This window comes from Pogona vitticeps, chromosome 2, assembly GCF_051106095.1.
Source record: "Pogona vitticeps strain Pit_001003342236 chromosome 2, PviZW2.1, whole genome shotgun sequence".
NCBI classification, from domain to species: Eukaryota; Metazoa; Chordata; class Lepidosauria; order Squamata; family Agamidae; genus Pogona; species Pogona vitticeps.
Genome location: NC_135784.1, coordinates 273,288,925 through 273,306,865, shown reverse-complemented (window position 1 = coordinate 273,306,865; position 17,941 = coordinate 273,288,925). Strand labels below are relative to the sequence as shown.

The 17,941-nt window shown below is 40.4% G+C and overlaps 1 protein-coding gene across 4 annotated transcripts in view; it reads left to right on the top strand.

The window, feature by feature from the left end:
- The window catches only part of VCAN (versican), a 181,027-nt gene that overhangs the window by 29,110 nt on the left and 133,976 nt on the right, over positions 1-17,941 (top strand). For all 4 annotated transcript variants that reach the window (XM_078386387.1, XM_020790238.3, XM_078386385.1 and 1 more), the window contains one exon: positions 13,947-14,324. In XM_078386387.1, the coding sequence (XP_078242513.1) occupies positions 13,947-14,324 (378 nt within the window). The remainder of the gene's footprint in view (positions 1-13,946; positions 14,325-17,941) is intronic.

Below are 17,941 nucleotides of genomic sequence, written 5' to 3'. Positions count from 1 at the left end.
ATGCCTCCAGAAAAGCAGTATTAATGAATGGCAATTTACTGCTAGGAGTTACTGGATTTTCCTTAAACAAGAATAGATCAATAATAGGATTCTGGCTTATGTAGATTTCAGTGAATACTCCAGTGTGGAGAAGGCCATGAGACCACAGCTGTTATTTTTTCTCCTTGCCTCTATGTACTGTATCAAAACAAAGCTTCCATATGTGTAAAAGAGTTTTTCCTATGAGTAGAAGTTTTAATTCATGTTCTGACTTTTGTACCAACTCATTGTGATCAGAGGTGAGGACATTAGTGTAATCCAGTTCCCTCTTCCCCAGGATCCATAGCCTTTGAGTACTTTTAAAAAAGGATTCTAGTAACCACAAAGAAGAACTAAAGTCTTCGTAAAAATCAAGAAATCATGTTATGTCTTGCTGTCATGGCATATTTGACTTATAGTGACCCTAATAGGGCTTTCAAAGTAAGCGAGATATTTAAAGAGTGGTTTTACCAGTGCCCTCCCCTCAGTGAGATTTCATGGTTGAGTGGGGATTTGAATCCAGCTCTTTTGAGTCATAGTCCGTTACACTCTGCCTGCTACACCACAGTGCATTTCAGGAACTTGTAGATCATAAAAAACACAGAAAGCTAGAATACTTTGATCTCATGATGTAAAAGAAAAAGTGCAATTGTCATAGTTCACGGATTCCCAGTTTTTGGAGAAGGGAGACTCGTCACCCTTGACTCACATTTTCCTCCCTAGTTCCATCCCGCATACATTCCCCTTCCATCATTTGTACCTCTACAACCAAGTACCCTCTTTTTGTTCCATGCTGAGGGGCTCCTAGGCAAATGCAGCACCCTAACTGTGTACTCTCCTGCCTGAACGAACTTTTGTACTCTCCCAGTAAAGCCCAATTTTAAACCACCTGCATTACCTCCACATCCCAGAGCTTATTAAGGGACTTGTGTGTGTGTGTGTGTGTGTGTGTGTGTGTGTGTGTGTGTGTGTGTGTGTGTGTGTGTGTGTGTGTGTGTGTGTGTGGTGTGTGTGTGTGTGTGTGTGTGTGTGTGTGTGTGTGTGTTAACAAATGCTCAGCCATGAATTTTTGAAGCTGGCTGCCCAAATGCAGATAAAACCATTGCATTACATTTTAGGTTACCTTAATGTATTTTCCTTACCCTATTAGAATGCCTTTTTATGCAAATATGGCAGGGGAGTTGGAGGTTACTTGGATATCAGAAAAGGAGGTCATGACTTAAAAAAAGGTTGGGAAACACTGTTATAGGTGATCATTTGAGGTAAAATAAATGGAGAAAGAAGTGCAGGAACTGAAGAACGTATTGGCTGAAGGGCATGGGAAACTGTGAGGCAACAGCCTTGCTCAGTGCCGCTGCATCCAGAGTTAAAAAGGACATAATGACCTCTGGCTCCAGTGGGAGAGAAACAAGACACAGTAGAAGTTGAATTTCTCAATTCAAATGCATCAGTTGTCCCCATGACTCTCTGGCTAGCTGATAGCTCTAGTAATGACTGAATGTTCATTTCAATAGTACTGAGTAGGTGGTTGTAGCGAGCGCACTGAAGCCTCTATTATCTCAGGCCTCCAGGAGGTGCTCACTCTTCTTCTCAGTTGCTGCCACCAGTATTTCAATTTCAATACCAATTACTCAGTGAGACCAGTGTTACTTTGAAACTTAAACTTGTTTATTTGATCAGTAAAATAAAATAGGTAAATCACAAGTTGCTAATCAATCTCTCTCACTCACTGAACTCACTGACACACAGAACCCTACTCTCACTGACTTTCTGGCACACTGTCTCACAGACTCCCAGATCTCCACCCATACATCACACACACACCTTTATATACAAGCCACTCCCCCTTTAGCACCACCTTCCGTTCACTCATTGGCTCCTTTTACTCTGCTCAGCTGTGACGGACAGGTGAGGGCAGGGCTGAATGCTACAGTGGTACTCAATTGTTAGTAGTTCTGGACATACAAAGCTAGTACCACTAAGTAGTAATAGTTAAACAGTGGTTAAATGAGTATTAGATTTGCAGTGCAATCGTATGCATATTTGCTTGGGAAGTACATCTGCCATATTCATGAGAACTTACACCACTAAGTGCGCTTATGACTTTGGTTAGTTTATGGTCACTTCAGCTGCTACAGAATTTGTATACAGCTTGTGATTAGACATAGATATATTTTCTAATTGTAGCCCAGGCAAAATGTGTGACAGAGGTTCACATATCAATTTCTCCACAGACTGCTTACAGACTTCTGCATAGATGTGATTTCTAAAGGATTCTTCTTTTTCTTCAGTTGACTCAATTGGTTTGTGGCTTAGGCAATCGGGAAACTTTTCTAGGGTATAATGTCCTGTTGAGATGGAGAATTCCATCGTGATTTGCACAGTCTGTCATTAAGGTGTTACCTTTATTAAAAGGCTAAATTTGAGTGTGACGTAAATGGTGAAATGATTTCAATATTTGCAAGTGGGTGTGATTCTTGTGATGGTGTGGTATGGGAGAGGGAAAAATCCCCTAACAGAGGAAAAATGTATAATGTCAACATTAATTGACTCTCCTTACACTTTCATATTATGAGTAGTCTGCTTTTCCCAAAACTTCCCTGACATACTTTTTATTAAGATACAAAAATAATCTGGGTGCTGTCCTCTGAAGATGCCGGCCACAGAGACTGGCAAAATGTTAGGAAGAACAACCTTCAGAACACGGCCAAAGAGCATGAAAAACCCACAACAACCAAAAGTATATTTATCATAAAAAGAATAATGTTATCACTAATAGACACACCAATGGTATTGCAATTTCATAAGTGGATGTTTGTGCCACTGTATGATTGCTTTGCTCATTTATATACTGTTTTATTTTGTTCTGTTCACTTTGCCAGTTTTTATCCCTGAGTGAAAGAACATCCCAGAATATGTTGAGCCATACGTAGAGTTCAGTGACTGCTGCCCTTTTCTTTTGTGCTGGTGGTGGAATCTAGACATAAGTTAACAATTTATCATAACTTAGCTGCTGGATCACTGTCTCATGATGTGCTTATTAATGTTTATAATTAAATTGACTTTATTTGTATTGATCAAATCCAGTCCTGTTTTTACCCAGCCTCCAGATGCTTTGGATTAGTACTCCCATCACTCCTAATATTCATGGCTGAGTTAAAGATGACAAGACTTTTAGCCCAAATGTCTGGAACCCACAAGGTTGCAGAAGACTAATCTAGTCAAAGGCTTTATGCAATGTGAGTAGATTAACTTAGAGAGGCCAGTTTCTGAGGAAATGTGCATAGGATCAAGATAAGTAGACTAAGAGAGCTATTATTATCTAAAAGATCATTCACTACTGAATCTGATAGTTTCATTTGGGTTTTACTAGTAAAGGGAAGAGGGCAACTTAAAAAATCCCAAAATTTCAAAGGTTAGATCATGGGAAGCACAGTTATTTAAATTTTACCAAAACACACCACCAACTCAGAATCTGACTGGTGACACACATCCCTGGAAGGTAATGTAATTATACAGCTCTGTCACCAAACAGCACTTGATTTGTTTGTATCTCAACTGAATCAGGAGTTTTCTGTTGAAATTGTTCTTACTTAAGAGAGAAGTAATGACGTTCTTCCCTAGCTTCCTCCTTCATAACAGGAAATAGGACCTGCTACCTCAATGAGATGGTGTGACAGTTAGCAGGGCATCTACTAGACCACCATTGCATTTTCTTTATGCAACTGCAGAGAAAACCCAGCAATTGATCACTTTCTCCCCACTTATTTCTTGGTTGAGATGAACATAGAAGTTGTATTCATTATGTGTGTTGCTGAAAAACAAAGATACAAATTGCACCTTAGGAGATGACTTACGTACATTGGGGTGTACAAGGACTGACCTATATGGAGATAGATCCTTCAGTGAGTGAAATTGTTATCTAGAGGCAGAAACATGGACTGTTAGCGTTACATGCAGGGCTTATGGAAAGCTGTGTCAGTAGATTCTTAGAAGCCTTCACTGTACCTCTGTAGCATTTATTTTTTTAAAGGCTAGAATATCTGAATGAGTAACAAAAGTGTGCATCCACATGTTTCATATGCATATGTATGTATGCGGGTGTTTCATGCTACTGTGTTCTGTTTGTGCCCTCCAAAATATTGCTGCTACAGATGGAATGCGCATTTGCTTTGTTTCAGATGATTTACAGTCAGAGTCTGAAGAGTAATTGATCCCTCAACATGCCTGGTTTATGTCCTCCGCCTCTCTTTACTGTACTAACTCAGACCACAAGCCATCTGGTAGAACAGAAAAGGTTTTGTTAGGATTCAATTTATTACCTTCATTGTCAAAGACCCAAGCAAGTTTCAGCACGTTGGACCTCAATACTCTGGTGTATCTGCTTTTGCAATCTCTGTAATAACAGAGTGATTTGAAGTGCTTCTTTACACCTGTACAAAAGTGCTATTTCACACATCCACAGAAGGCATGTGTTGGCAAAAACTAGTGGCAGTTCACCAGAGTGCTTAAGGTGGAGCTTGGGTGTAATGCATTACAAGTAAGAGTGTTACCTTTCTTAGGGTAAATTTCTTAGGGTAAAATAGCATGATAACATAATTAATTTTCCATGTAACAAGGAATCTGTACTCATTGCCTTTCCTCATCAATTTGATTATGAGGCGGAGGCAGAATGCTTCTTTGCGGGCTTTGTGAGAGAGTTTTCCCTTCCCAGATTTTGGCCATTTGATGGATTTTTATTAAAAAGTGATTGAAAGTAATTAAAAAACAACAGGCAAAGGAACAGGCTACAGAACTTGGTTTCCAGAGTTTGAAAGTGTTTCTTTTTTAGGTCTGCATGACCCAGAATCCAGTAGACATTTTTGGAATTATCTGTCCATGGATGAAAAGCATGGACTTCGATAATTAGGCTTTCACCTTATTTAAATAACTTGCTTAAATCACAGCCTTGTGTTTATTACGTTTTATTCTTAGGAAAGCCTCAAATGCAAATACCATTTCTGATATTGATTAAAAAGATAGCATTTAATAGCATGTGTTAAATCCAACTGTGTTAAAAATAAGTTAGCCATTAAGGTCCTATCATGTTTTGTTTGTTGCTTGTTTGTTTATTTTGTTTTTATCTATAAAGCATTAAATCCAAAGCACTTGAGGCTGGTTCATTCAAAGAATTTCTTTCAAACAAACAAATATTTAGAATTCTGATTAACGTAAAAAAGGAGAAAAGATTTTCTTGAAAGTAGAATCTCACAAAAGGAAAAATTCCAACTCTTGAATTCAGGAAGTAGGGTGTAGAATTTATGGCTTCTCTCTGGGCTCCCTGCCTATACGTATAACTACCTCCCTTTAAATTAATTAAACAGCTCAACAGCCCTTATAACTGTCTGGCAACTGGATACGTTAGCACTCTCAGCACTCTCAATGGAGGAATATTACTGCAAGTCCAAGAGATGATTGCTCTGCAATATGTTCAGTTTATGCTCTTTAAAGAAATCCTTGAGTTCTTCCAATAAAGACTGAGAATGTTGGTGAATAATCTTAACCTTATCAGTCTATATTGCAGTGTTAATAATTAAACGGAAAAAGAATCCCATTAGTGCATATATTAAAATATACGTTTGTTGTTAGTCGTTTAGTCATGTCTGACTCTTTGTGACCCCATGGACCAGAGCATGTCAGACCCTCCTGTCTTCCACTGCCTCCCAGAGTTTGGTCAAATTCATGTTGGTAGCTTCGATGACACTGTCCAACCATCTCATCCTCTATTGTCCCCTTCTCCTCCTGCCTTCACACTTTCCCAACATCAGCGTCATTCCCAGAGAGTCTTCTGTTCTCATGAGATGGCCAAAGTATTGGAGCTTCAGCTTCAAAAAATATACATTACCTATGAGTTATGTCAAAGAAGCTTTTATGGGTTAAATACCAAAGTATACGTGATTAACAATCACTCACAGAGTTACAACTATTATTTGATAAGATTCAGGGGTGGCTCTATTATTAGGTGGAAAGAGGCAGCTGCCTCAAGCAGCTTAAGCTAATGGCCTTGGTGACAGTCCTGGCTTTCTCCCTCTGTTGTAGGACAGCAGTGTAGAATGGCGTGGTCTGTCCATCCTCCACAACTAGTCTACTATCTTGGGTGTAACAAGAAGGCTTTCTGTCATCACAGTTAAAGTAGGATTCAGTTGGCTTTTAAATATCGAATGTGAAGGGGCCACTACATCTTCCTTTGCATTCAAAAACAAAATAACGTGGGCTGCTTTGTATCTGCGAAGATTCTCAGTCATCCAGGTGAGGTTATCTGGAAGATGAGTCGTGGAAACTGGACTTCATTAGGTTGAAACATTTTGCTACTCATCCAAGTAGCTTCTTCAGTCTTTAGACTTTCAGATTGGATGTTTTGCTTTGCTGCTGATGAAAAAGAAATTACTGTAGGTAGGATTGTTAGGTCAGCAGCATTCCATCCCTGAGATTTCAAGACGAAAACCTGGGACCAGGCTTGATCCTTGTAATATCATAGAGGCAGGCCCTTGTGATGGCTCACCAAAGGATAGGAAGGTGAGTTTTCTCCCATGATTTTGCATCACTGCAGCCAGACCTGATCAGCAAGAAGGCACATGAATCAAAGTGTTAGTGCTCTTTGCCTTGCTTTATTAAATGGCACGCTAGGCCCAGTGTTGAAAGGCAGACTAAATAGCTCAGTATTTAGGTATCTACCTGCAGAATTAGAGGCTGGAGCTCAAGTCCCCACTGTGCTTTCCAGCAGAAGATCCAGGCTGGGTGGCCTTGGGCAAGCTGCACATTTCAAGAAGAAACTACTTTTAAATATGCTATACAGTATCTAGAAAACCATAATAATGGACTTGATGGTAGGTAATTATTACTATTCAGGGGAGGCAGGTTGGGAGAGAATTGCTAGTTGTGTGTGCACACCTTTTTGTAAAGTTGCTTGCTGAAAAACAAGTCCTACAAATTATTTTGAAATATAAAGCATGAAGACACGGCTTCTTCCAGGATACTCCAGCACAGCAACACGACAACAGCAATCCACTACGACAACAACCCACAGAGTGTGTGTGCTATGTCTGCTAGCTTTATCCCAGGGTTAGCCAATCCTGGGATTGTTCTCTCAGCTGTTACAATTTACAGTGGGGTCTTGACTTGCGAACTTAATCCATATTGGAAGGCAGTTCGCAGGTCAAAAAGTTCGCAGGTCAAATCTGCATTCCCATAGGAATGCATTGAAAACCATTTAATCCGTATCTGCACCCCGCCCGCCTCCGTCCACCGTACCTTTGTGCCAGATGCTCCTCTTCCAGTCCTTGGCGGTATCTCCACCCGGGAGAGGGTGCGGGTGGGGGTGGGAGTGGGGGGCCTGGGGGTTTGCGGCGTGTAAGTCCAGGTAGGCGCTCGGGTGCGGGTGGTGGTGATGGGCAGCAGCGGCGAACAGCTGCTCATAGGCCGGCGGGTGCGGGGTCACCACGGGGATGGCGGCCGCCGCCAAGGGGACCAGGTAGTCTGGCAGGGTCTCCATGGGCTGGTTGAAGGCGGCCAGCACCAGCTCCTCCCAGTCTGGCTGCTCCTGCTTGATGGCCGGTATGCTGGCGGCGGCAGCAGCAGCAGTGGGAGACGTGGAGGAGGACCACGCGGTGATGTCGTGCACCGGCTTTCCTGCCCAGGCTCCGAGTTGCCCACCCAGAGGCAGCCGCCTTCAAACGCAGCGGCACCACCAGCCAGAGCACAGGCAGGAACAGCCGCTGTCGCAGCAGCAGCAGCAGTGAAAGAAGAGGAGGAGGAGGTCCTAGGCACTGCCCTGGCCAATGGACGAACGACAGCAGTTTGAATTTCCCCCTTTCTCCGCCTCTCCCACTTTTTTTTTTCACTTTTTGGTTCGTACATCAATTCTCTGTTCACAAGTCAAAATGGATTTTTGCGGACGGAGAAGTACGTAGCTCAAAAAGTTCGTACCTCGGGCCGTTCGCAAGTCAAGACCCCACTGTACTCAGCTGGATAAATTCTAGCTTTGCTTGATTCTTTAGTAATGATCCTTACAAATACTTATTGCATAGTACAAAACTGTATTTAACAATTCCTCCAGGTTTCTCCCAAACCTGTCATCCCTCAATTAGTATACTGTAGTTGATTTTTCAGGGTTCTAAATCACTTGGAGAAACTCCTCCCCCCCATATAGAGAAAGCCCTCCCAAGCAGAATGTCACCATCTGTGGCTGAAATTCTGTTGCACTGTTACAGAAATAGCATAACGTTTAGAAGCAAATTGCTATGAGTAAAGAAATCTCCATAGACATTAATTGTTTCATGCTGAATTGCGTGACTCAGTATGCAACTGATAATGTCTGCAGAGATTATTTAATTTACAGCAGTTAGCTTCCAAAAGTTACATTGTTTGCATAACAGAATTTCAGCCCGTGTGTTGAGTGCTATGAGAAATGTACTGGGCCTCCTCTATCTGTGGACAGTGTCCACATGATTCTGAGCTCTGTGTTGGTTGGGGGATGATGGGACTTGTAGTTTTGTTCTTTTTTTAAAAAAGTAACCAAACTTTGAGGAACAAATACCCTGACAAACATCATCACTGAAATTAGGAAGAAGTATACCTTCTTCCTCTCCAACTAACCTAGGAGGCAATATATTTGTGTGACCCAAGTAATTTTGTTTTAAAAAACTGCTTTGAAGCTCATATAGGGAGGAGTCTGAAACCGCCTTGTGTGATTCTCTGTTCCTTTAATCAAAGCTCCTTCCTCACAAGCTGAGATGCACTAGAGTCAAATGTGGGCGCACAGATTGGTACCCAACACAGCTTGCACTCCTTTAGGAACATTGTGACCCCCCCTTGTCTTAGTCCGTGTGTTTTCAGATGTCTGTGAAGATGCCCACTTCTGCTAATATGGTAACATAAAGAAGTGTGGCTTGGTTTGCAGGTGGCACCACAATTCTGGGGTGTAAGGTAAAGGTAAAGGTTCCCCTTGACATTTAGTCTATTCGTGTCCGACTCTAGGGCATGGTGCTCATCCCCATCTCCAAGCCGTAGAGGCAGCATTTGTCCATAGACAGTTTTCATGGTCACGTGGCCAGCACGACTGGACATGGAACACTTACCTTTCCACTATGGTGGTACCTATTTATCTACTTACATTTTACATGCTTTCGAACTGCTAGGTTGGCAGGAGCTGGGACAAGCGACAGGAGCTCACTCCGTCATGTGGATTTGATCTTACGACTGCAGGTCTTCCGACCTTGCAGCACCACAGCACCCACAATGGCACCATGTCCCTTCTGGGGTGTGGTAGACCTCAAATTCTAAAGGAGAGACACACAGCAGGATTTTACTTCCATCTTTAAGCACCCTTCTGGTAATGGCACAGAGGCCAGCAGGCAATAGTATTTGCACTATCACTTCACCAAGGCCAGCAAAGGGAGAAAAAGGCAGAGAGGGTAAAAGAAACACAGCATGTAGTGCAATAACCTTTACCTAGCTTCTGAAAGCCCATCCAAGAAGAATGCAGGTGGTCACACACAGTCCTACTGGGGTGAAATTTAGTAAACTACATAGGATAGGAAAAAAGAAAGAGGACAAAATTACAGCATGCAGATCCCTGTTAGCAATGATGATTCCTCACTTGGAATTGCAGCACAACTATTTTTGTTTTTAAATTATGGATTTAACATGAAGGATTTGTGGCAGGGGCAACTCTGCAATCACTACAAAGCTGGTTCATTTTCACACACGTCTGAAGACAGGGCACATCTATTGTCTGTCTAGACATGACATTTGAAGTAAGAATGGGGTCTTTCACAGGCCATCATAACTTCTGTGATGTATTTTTTCTTAAGTAGGGGAGAGATCTCCTAGAATCATTTTTCATTTTCTTCATTCTCTCCTGTGTATGTCAGTCCCAAAAGATACTTTTCTGATCTGCGTTGAATAACTTAATGAGCAGTCTGTCTAAAGATAGTCAATTGGATGTGTGTGTGTGTGTTTTTTTTTTTGCTGTGAAGTGTTTGCAGTTGTAAATGTCAAGAAGGGATCATCCATGGTCTCCAATTCCTATTTGAGACTCATTTCTTCTAATGTATATATCTCAGGATTTAGCATATAACTGAAGAACAATATATCTATATGCACACACACATACAGAGTGTATATGAACTATATATGTGTGTGTATGCCAAGGTATATATATTTTCAATAATACTTTAAAAGCTGAAGTTGAAGAGGCATTGACTGAAAGGGAATAAATACTGTAGCTGGTTGGAGTGGCATGTGTGTGTGTGCATGCGCGCACGCATGTAAGTCTTTACAAATGTAGCTGCTTCCCCACAGATATGGCAAAAATAAATTAACACACTTAAAATTACTAGATAATTTTGCAACAAGGAACCTCAGTAATATTCTCCAAGAGTACAATGGTCAGAATCATGCCTTGTCATCTGTCTCATTTATTTGAACCAAATACTATTTGCATATCATGTTTCAGTCTTGAGTTTAAGCGAGTTTGGAAGACGTGCACTGCGTGAGATGAGAAGCCTATCTAGTCCAGCACTTTTTTACACTTTGGGAAGCTATCCAGCCAGATTTTAATGTAACTACATCCTCTATCTTGTATTTAATAATGACAGATATTGAGAGGTATGCCTCTTCTGTGCCAGTGTGGTATAGTGGATAGTATGTTGCACCAGGGGATCTGGGTTCAGATTCCTGCTGAGCCATGGAAACTCAGTGGGCTATGGTTGCGGTTGCAGTAATAAACCTCTCCTTGAAAATCTTATGCACCTTGAAACCATTATTAGTGTAACCACAAATCAGAAGTGATTTGATGGCACATGACAACAATAGCAACTGCTATATAACCATATCGAGTTCTAATGGCCCTAATTCCTTGAATAGTTTGTGCCATATCAGCAGGCACAAACATGAATGGGAAGAAGAGTACTGTACACTTCATTTAAGCTGGGAGTCTCATTGGGAACTTGGCATAAGCTGCAAATTTCATTATGACAGGAAAACAACTGCATTGTTCATGCAGGGATGCATTTAGAAGGTTAAATATTTACAAAGAAAGGGGGTGATATTACCCATTTGTGATACAATATGTCCTTGTAAAAACTGACCATGGCCATGAACAACAGGGACATGTGCATGGTAATTTCTTTTTATGTGGTCCATTTCATACATGCAGCTGTCCACATTAGAGCCATGTGAACTAAATATGGGCATGAATTTAAAAATGAATTGCAAAAGTAATTTTTTAAAAATAGCTATTTCATTGATTCATATTCATCCAAATTGATGCCCCTGGTGAATACAAATCAATGAATGTTAATGATTTTTGATGTGATTTGTTGTGGTATGAAACGTCACTCCAGGCACCTAGAGACACCAAAATTGCAGAGAAGCTTCCCCTGACTCTCCTCCACAAACCCTCCAAGTTTGGCAAAGATTGGAGTTTCCCCAAGCTGCCTGTTAAAGGGCACTTTCCTGGGGGAGACCCACTTTGTGGATGTATAACTTGGATGTCTGAAACCCAATATTCACCAAACTTGGTTGGGTTGTACAGAAGAGTCAGGGGAAGGTTCTCTGCAACTAGGTTCCTGTAGGGCGATTTTATATGGTTTTAAATGCAAAATGAATAACTAATCGATTCATCAGGGGGAAAAAATCATAAATTCATTACAACATTGAAGAATCACAAATCAAAATGAATCACGATTTTTCTGATTCATGCCCATCTCTAGTGTGAACCCTTTGCCATGCATTTGAAGTAGATTTTAATTACACCAACAAGAGTCTTATCTTTTTTAATGCAAGTTGGTTGTATTAGAAATGGCCATCAATGAGGTTGGTCAGTGATATGCAGAAAAGCTAGCTGAGACATTTTGCTGCCTTCAGCACAGCCACAAATGGTCTTCCCTTCTCAAGGTCATGGTAGATAGTCTTCTAAATCAGTGGTTCTTAACGTGGGCAATAATGCCCCCCAGGGGGCGATTTCATTTTTCAGGGGGGCAGTAGAACAAAAAGGGGCGGTGTGGGGGCGCTGGAGCAGAAGGGGGGGTAGGGGGGCGCTGGAGCAAGCCAAACCTGTGAAGATGGCTGCAGCCTTTTTACAATGTGCATGAATATATATTTTCCTCCTATCTTAATTTAGTTTCAGAGTTTTTGTCTTGAAATTTTAAGTTCCTGCATTGCGGTTTGTTTTTATGCCCTTTTTATGCTGTATTTCTTTTTGCATCTTAAAATTCGCTTGCAACTAAATTATTAAATGTTACTTTTTGGGGGCATTTCATTTTCTTGGAATTGAATTTTGTTTTCAGGGGTCATTGGATTTAAGTGTCTTAAATAAATAAATAAATAAATAAATAAATAAATAAATAAATAAATAAATAAATAAATAAATAAATAAATAAATAAATAAATAAATAAATAAATATCATCACCATGGGGAGGGGGGCGATGATAACTTCCTCAATGGCTCAAGGGGGCGTTTCTTTCAAAAAGGTTAAGAACCACTGTTCTAGATCATAAAAGTTATTCTGGTGCCTGAGGCAAAAAACAATACAACCTCATTCCTTTCCCTGGCGGTAAAAATGCAGTTGTGACATATTGCTGCCCTTTCATGATAACCTAACTTGTAGTTCTTTGCTCTTATTTACTTGGATCTCTGTTTCCTATTGATTGCTTTCTTAAAAAAAAGAAATAAACATTTTTAAAAAACCTACCCAAGGCAGCTATCTCATTCTGATTAATCATGACATGAAACAGGCAACAGCGAAGAATTCTCAGAAGGCAGTATTACAAATCTCATCTTTAAATTTCCTTGTATTGAAAAAGCAATCTGAGAAATTTGTCATTAAAAGTTTTAAAACGGACAGCACTGAAGCTGTGTTACCTGCTTTTTGTGTCTTCTCTTTATTCCACAACAAAGGAAAGAAATTCAAGTGCTTCTCAGAGGGTGCTTTACGAAGGTTTTGTTGACACATTCATAGCCATCATTGTGCACCTCTTTTTCTGTTCTTCACTTTCATTCTTTCCTTCCTTCTCTCCCCCCTGCCCCCGACGTCTTTTGTGTGTTTTCTAGGACAAACTCTCAGCATTCAAACTCTGAGGGCCAAAACAAGCAGCTTCACATTTGGCATGGTGACAACACATTAACACCTCCACGTGAGCCATCTTCAATGTGGCTGTCTTTGTAAAAAATGCAGCAGAACCTCTCCTCTCTAAATCACCAAATAAAAGCAAGCTAATGACCACTTCTGAACCCGAGAGAGCCATTTTAAAAAGCTGGCTGGATAGCTCAGAGGCTTGGGTGTCTGGCTTCAGAGCCAGCCAGTGGTTGACAGTTCAGTTCTCCGCTGTGTCTCTAGGGAGATGAACAATCCCAGGGCACCCCCAGAAGAAGGGAAATGGTAAACCACTTCTGAGTATTTTCTACCTGGAAAACCTTGGAAAAGGTCACCATAAGGCAGAATTGACATGATGGCACATGGCTATTACTAACTGCTTAAGTTTTTTTCTACCTCTAGTTGGAAAATGTTGTTGTTTTGGCCCCTAGCTACCAGGGTATAACACTCATTCCCTGAATAAATTTGATTCCACGGTTCATGTTGACTGCATTCATGTGATCCTAGAAAAGATTTGAAATGTCACTTGAGATGGTGGTGGAATTCAGTAGACTAGTGTTGAGAACATAATACAAAATTTCTGGACATGGCATGATTTTGTATTTGTTAATTTTTTTTATGGAATTTGGAACAACTTATTGTTTCTCTACACTTGTTATCCACCCACACTGGTTTATTCTCACTAGTGTTTGAGCTCTAAACTGCACTAATGAAAAGGGTATTGTTGCTTTGGGATTATCTGTATATTATCTTTTGCCAGTTCTTTAATATTGTGTTTTTTTTTTCTTTCAGTTAAAGTGGAAAAAAGCCCACCAGTGAAGGGCTCACTCGCTGGAAGAGCCATCCTCCCATGCTTCTTTTCGACCCTACCTACTTTGCCTCCCAGCTACCAGAACACAAGTGAATTTCTCCGGATTAAGTGGTCAAAGATTGAACAGGACAAAGGTGGGAAAGACCTGAAAGAAACCACAGTTTTGGTGGCTCAGAATGGGAATATCAAGATAGGACAAGGCTATAAAGGGAGAGTATCCGTTCCAAGCCACCCAGAAGATATTGGAGATGCATCATTGACTATGGTGAAATTGCGGGCAAGTGATGCTGGAATTTACCGCTGTGACGTCATGTATGGGATTGAAGATACCCAAGATGTTGTCTCACTGGCTGTAGATGGTAAGATTCCACTTGCTGTACTTGTGCATCTACTACATTAAGTTCAAATCAAACTGCAAAACTGAACATTATTTCTTTAAAATGAATATCTATTTTGCATTCCCTTTCCCCCCATTTAACAGCAGGAGATCCTCAGGACTTGGAAGTAACATGATAAATTAACAATGTTGCCTGTAACACATCTGGGGGTAGATGAGTGGATAGCAAAGACAAAGGGAGTGGCTGGAAATATCATCAGTGTTTCGGTGTAGCAAGGAATGTTTACATGTAGCTCCAAACATTTGTTTTTAGGACAGAATTGGGGAGGATTTTTGTATTTTTAAGTGGTTTGCAAATTAATTAAGAAATCATGTTTTGCTAAGATTAGTGACATGTTACTAATAAGGAAAAAAGTGCCAAGTTACTTTTTGTAAAACCAGTGCTGAAGCTATCTGTTAGAAACTACTTTCCATGGTGTGCTCCAAACTTCTGAACTGTATTATAAAGCAACTCTGTAATTTTTGCTTTTCTTCTTAGATATTTAATTTCCTCTTAAAAGTAATGTTCCTTTTAAACAGAGGTGGTACATGTTTTCATTATTTAAATGAACCTTATATATGAATGTGACCCTTGCTCTTATGATGTAATAGGCCAATTCTTGCCTTCTTTATTATTTCTTAATATTTCCTAAGACCCTACCTAGTTTTTCTATAAATTAGATGTGGTACATAAACCACACTCATTGTTTCCAGCTGAAGTTTCCATGAAATTGTCACTATATTTATTTTCAGCTTAGTGTCAATGTAATGATGTTGTTCCTTAACATACTGTATAATGATGTTGTCCCTTCAGTGATGCAAAGACCAAGAGTTGGACATGCGATGGCACTTTGTGCCCAATCTTGCCCATCTCCTTCATGACTTTAACCATAGTTAAATATTTCTTCAGTCTACTTTTTAAACCAATTGAACCTCCTAACCCCGGTTTGCTGCTATACTTTGGAATTGTTGGTCAAGAGGGAACCTTAGTCAGCATTAGTGCCCATTTACAACAGTGCTTACATGACACTTTGTGTGATTAAGACAGGCAGGGAACAGACTGAAGGAATTTATAATGGGAAGTGGGAAGGGAAGCAAGGGTTATGGTGAAACATCCCATTGCCTGTCCATTAACTGCAGTTAATCATCAAGAATTACAGCTGTTCCACCATAGTAGCCTATTATGGTGGCAAATTTCCTTTTATTAGAGAATTTATGAATTTAAACTGAATGCAAGCTCAAAAACAACAACCCCCCCAAACCATCCACCAAAAAACAAAATAAAAATGTATTAATTTCTAATGAGTTGGTAACAGTGGGACCAGAATTGTTGCCATATGTGCTTAAAATCTATATATAGCTACACCAAATATTAACACTCCCCCTCCCCTCCTGTTTGCTTGTATAATGAAATTCAGATAGTTTTGTGACAAAACAGACACTGAAAAATGTGCAAGGTGACTCACATCCAGAGTACCTGGAGGCAAGGAAGAATTGAGTAAAATAAACCAGATGACTCAGACAAGCTATTTGCTATGGGGATGGCTAAAAATAGTGAAAAACATTTAGGATCTTTCTTTTGAAACATTTCCAGGCTGATTCGTCCAAGCTGTAATTTAGATCCTGAGTGTGCAGCAACACAATGGTTGATGAGCTCGCTAAACAGGCACAGGAAGTTCACTACTCTTTCCCAAAATCCCTGTACCCCTCCTCTAACACTCAAGCCCTGACCAATAGGGCTTGGTCACAAAAGAGTCACAAAATAGGGTCCAGCTTTGCACTTTTCTCCTCTGCATGCTCTTCCTTGTATTTACCTGAAATTTGTTATCTCTAAATCAAAGTCACTGCACTGGGGAACGGAGTCTGAGTTCAGTTTCATGGAAGTGCTTGAGTGGGTGTTCTCAAGAAGTTTTTGAATTTCACTAGAGGTTAGATCCAAACACCAGTACTACTTTAGTTTAAACTCTCACTCCTGGTAGCCAAATCTTAAGGAGAAGTGATTCAGTGTTTCAGATCTATGCAATACCTGAGAAAACACTGAATGGTGATGTCATGAGGAAGGGGGCATGACCGTCCGGAAACTCTAGAGGGCCAAAGTGGGACTCAAGGAGGTCAGATTAAGCCCTAGGGTTTCAGACATCCACCCTCCTTGCAAGGGAAATTTTCAGGAACCAAGATTGTTCCATGAAAGGTCATCAAAAGTCAGCAGCGGGTAGATATGTAGCAGCTTAAGTCTCTCTTAAGCAGTTACACAGTGATGATGTTTGCTGGCACAAAAGAAATACCAGGTCTTCTTGACAGCTATAAAAGGGCAAGCATTCATGACAACAGATGACTGACTAGACTTCAAAATGCTGGGAATTCTTAGATATAAGTGTCCCCCTCCCTCCGGTTTCTTTGCCTTTAAGCTGATGGTGATTCACAGTGGCACAGAATGCCATTATGTTTCTGAGTTTCATTTCTCAGCTGGGAGGGCTAAAGTATATAAGATACCCTCCATGTGAGTTTTGACCAGATCAAGTGAAACTTTCAGAGATGACTAAGTCTATCCAGATGAAAATCCAGCAAAACAGTTGCAAAGCAAATCATGTTAGCAGTTATAGGAAAATATTGCAATTTTATAGAAGCAGAGTACAGTAATTTGATGCTGAGCTTGTATCTCCCATGGCTGATACTACAGTGCAAATTTCTTAATTTGCTTAACAAAAAAAACTGTAGGGAAGACCTTGTAGTGATTTGAATTGTGTACTCCTGGAGTACATGTGATTTGGATTCTCCTACTACTTCAACAGGCAAGAGACAAACTACATGTAAATTCTCTCTTATGTAAGTTCTGCAGAAAAGCACTTATCTTATAGCTCTTATTAAAGTGAAAGGGAGAAAAAAAATCTTGACTTATGCCCAAATTTAACAGCAGCAAAGAACAGAAGTCAAATTCTAACACAACCTCCCTGCTCTGAAAGGAATGGAGGAAGATCACTCTCCACCACCCTCTCAGCCAGCACTTTCTCTTTTTAAAATATATTTCTTCCCACTTGCTGTTGAATCGAAGCCAAACAAGCAGGCTGATACCCATGAAAACCGTTCCTCCTTCCACATCAGGGAGGGAGACATAGAAAAGGTTGATCAATTGCTGACACCCTGAGTTAATGAGGGTTTAAAAGAGAAAAATAAAAGCTGTGCATAAAGATGTCACCTGCCACCCACTGGCAGTCTAGACCTTTGCAAATCTTTTGAAGTCTTTCCGAGGGCTTTCGGGTTTTTTCCAAAGCACTCTTTCTTTTGAATTTGTGTTTTACTTACTGTGAATGACATATTGAGCATTGCAACTCATGTCAGGGCAGTGTTGGTTTGCAAAGGCAACTGAAACAACAGAGGAATGTCAGCCAGGTTGCCCTCTAATGATGTTGATGGAGAAAAGAGAACAGTTCATCCACAGTAGATCTTAAGGGGAAATGTAACAAGAATAGAGGCAGTATTGGCTTGTTTTGTTACACATACTCCTCTCTACAAAACCTTTATGGATTAATCCATGTACAGATTTTACATTTGATTTTCTCTATGTTTTCTAAGATACCTCCTTGTACCTACTTGTGTTAG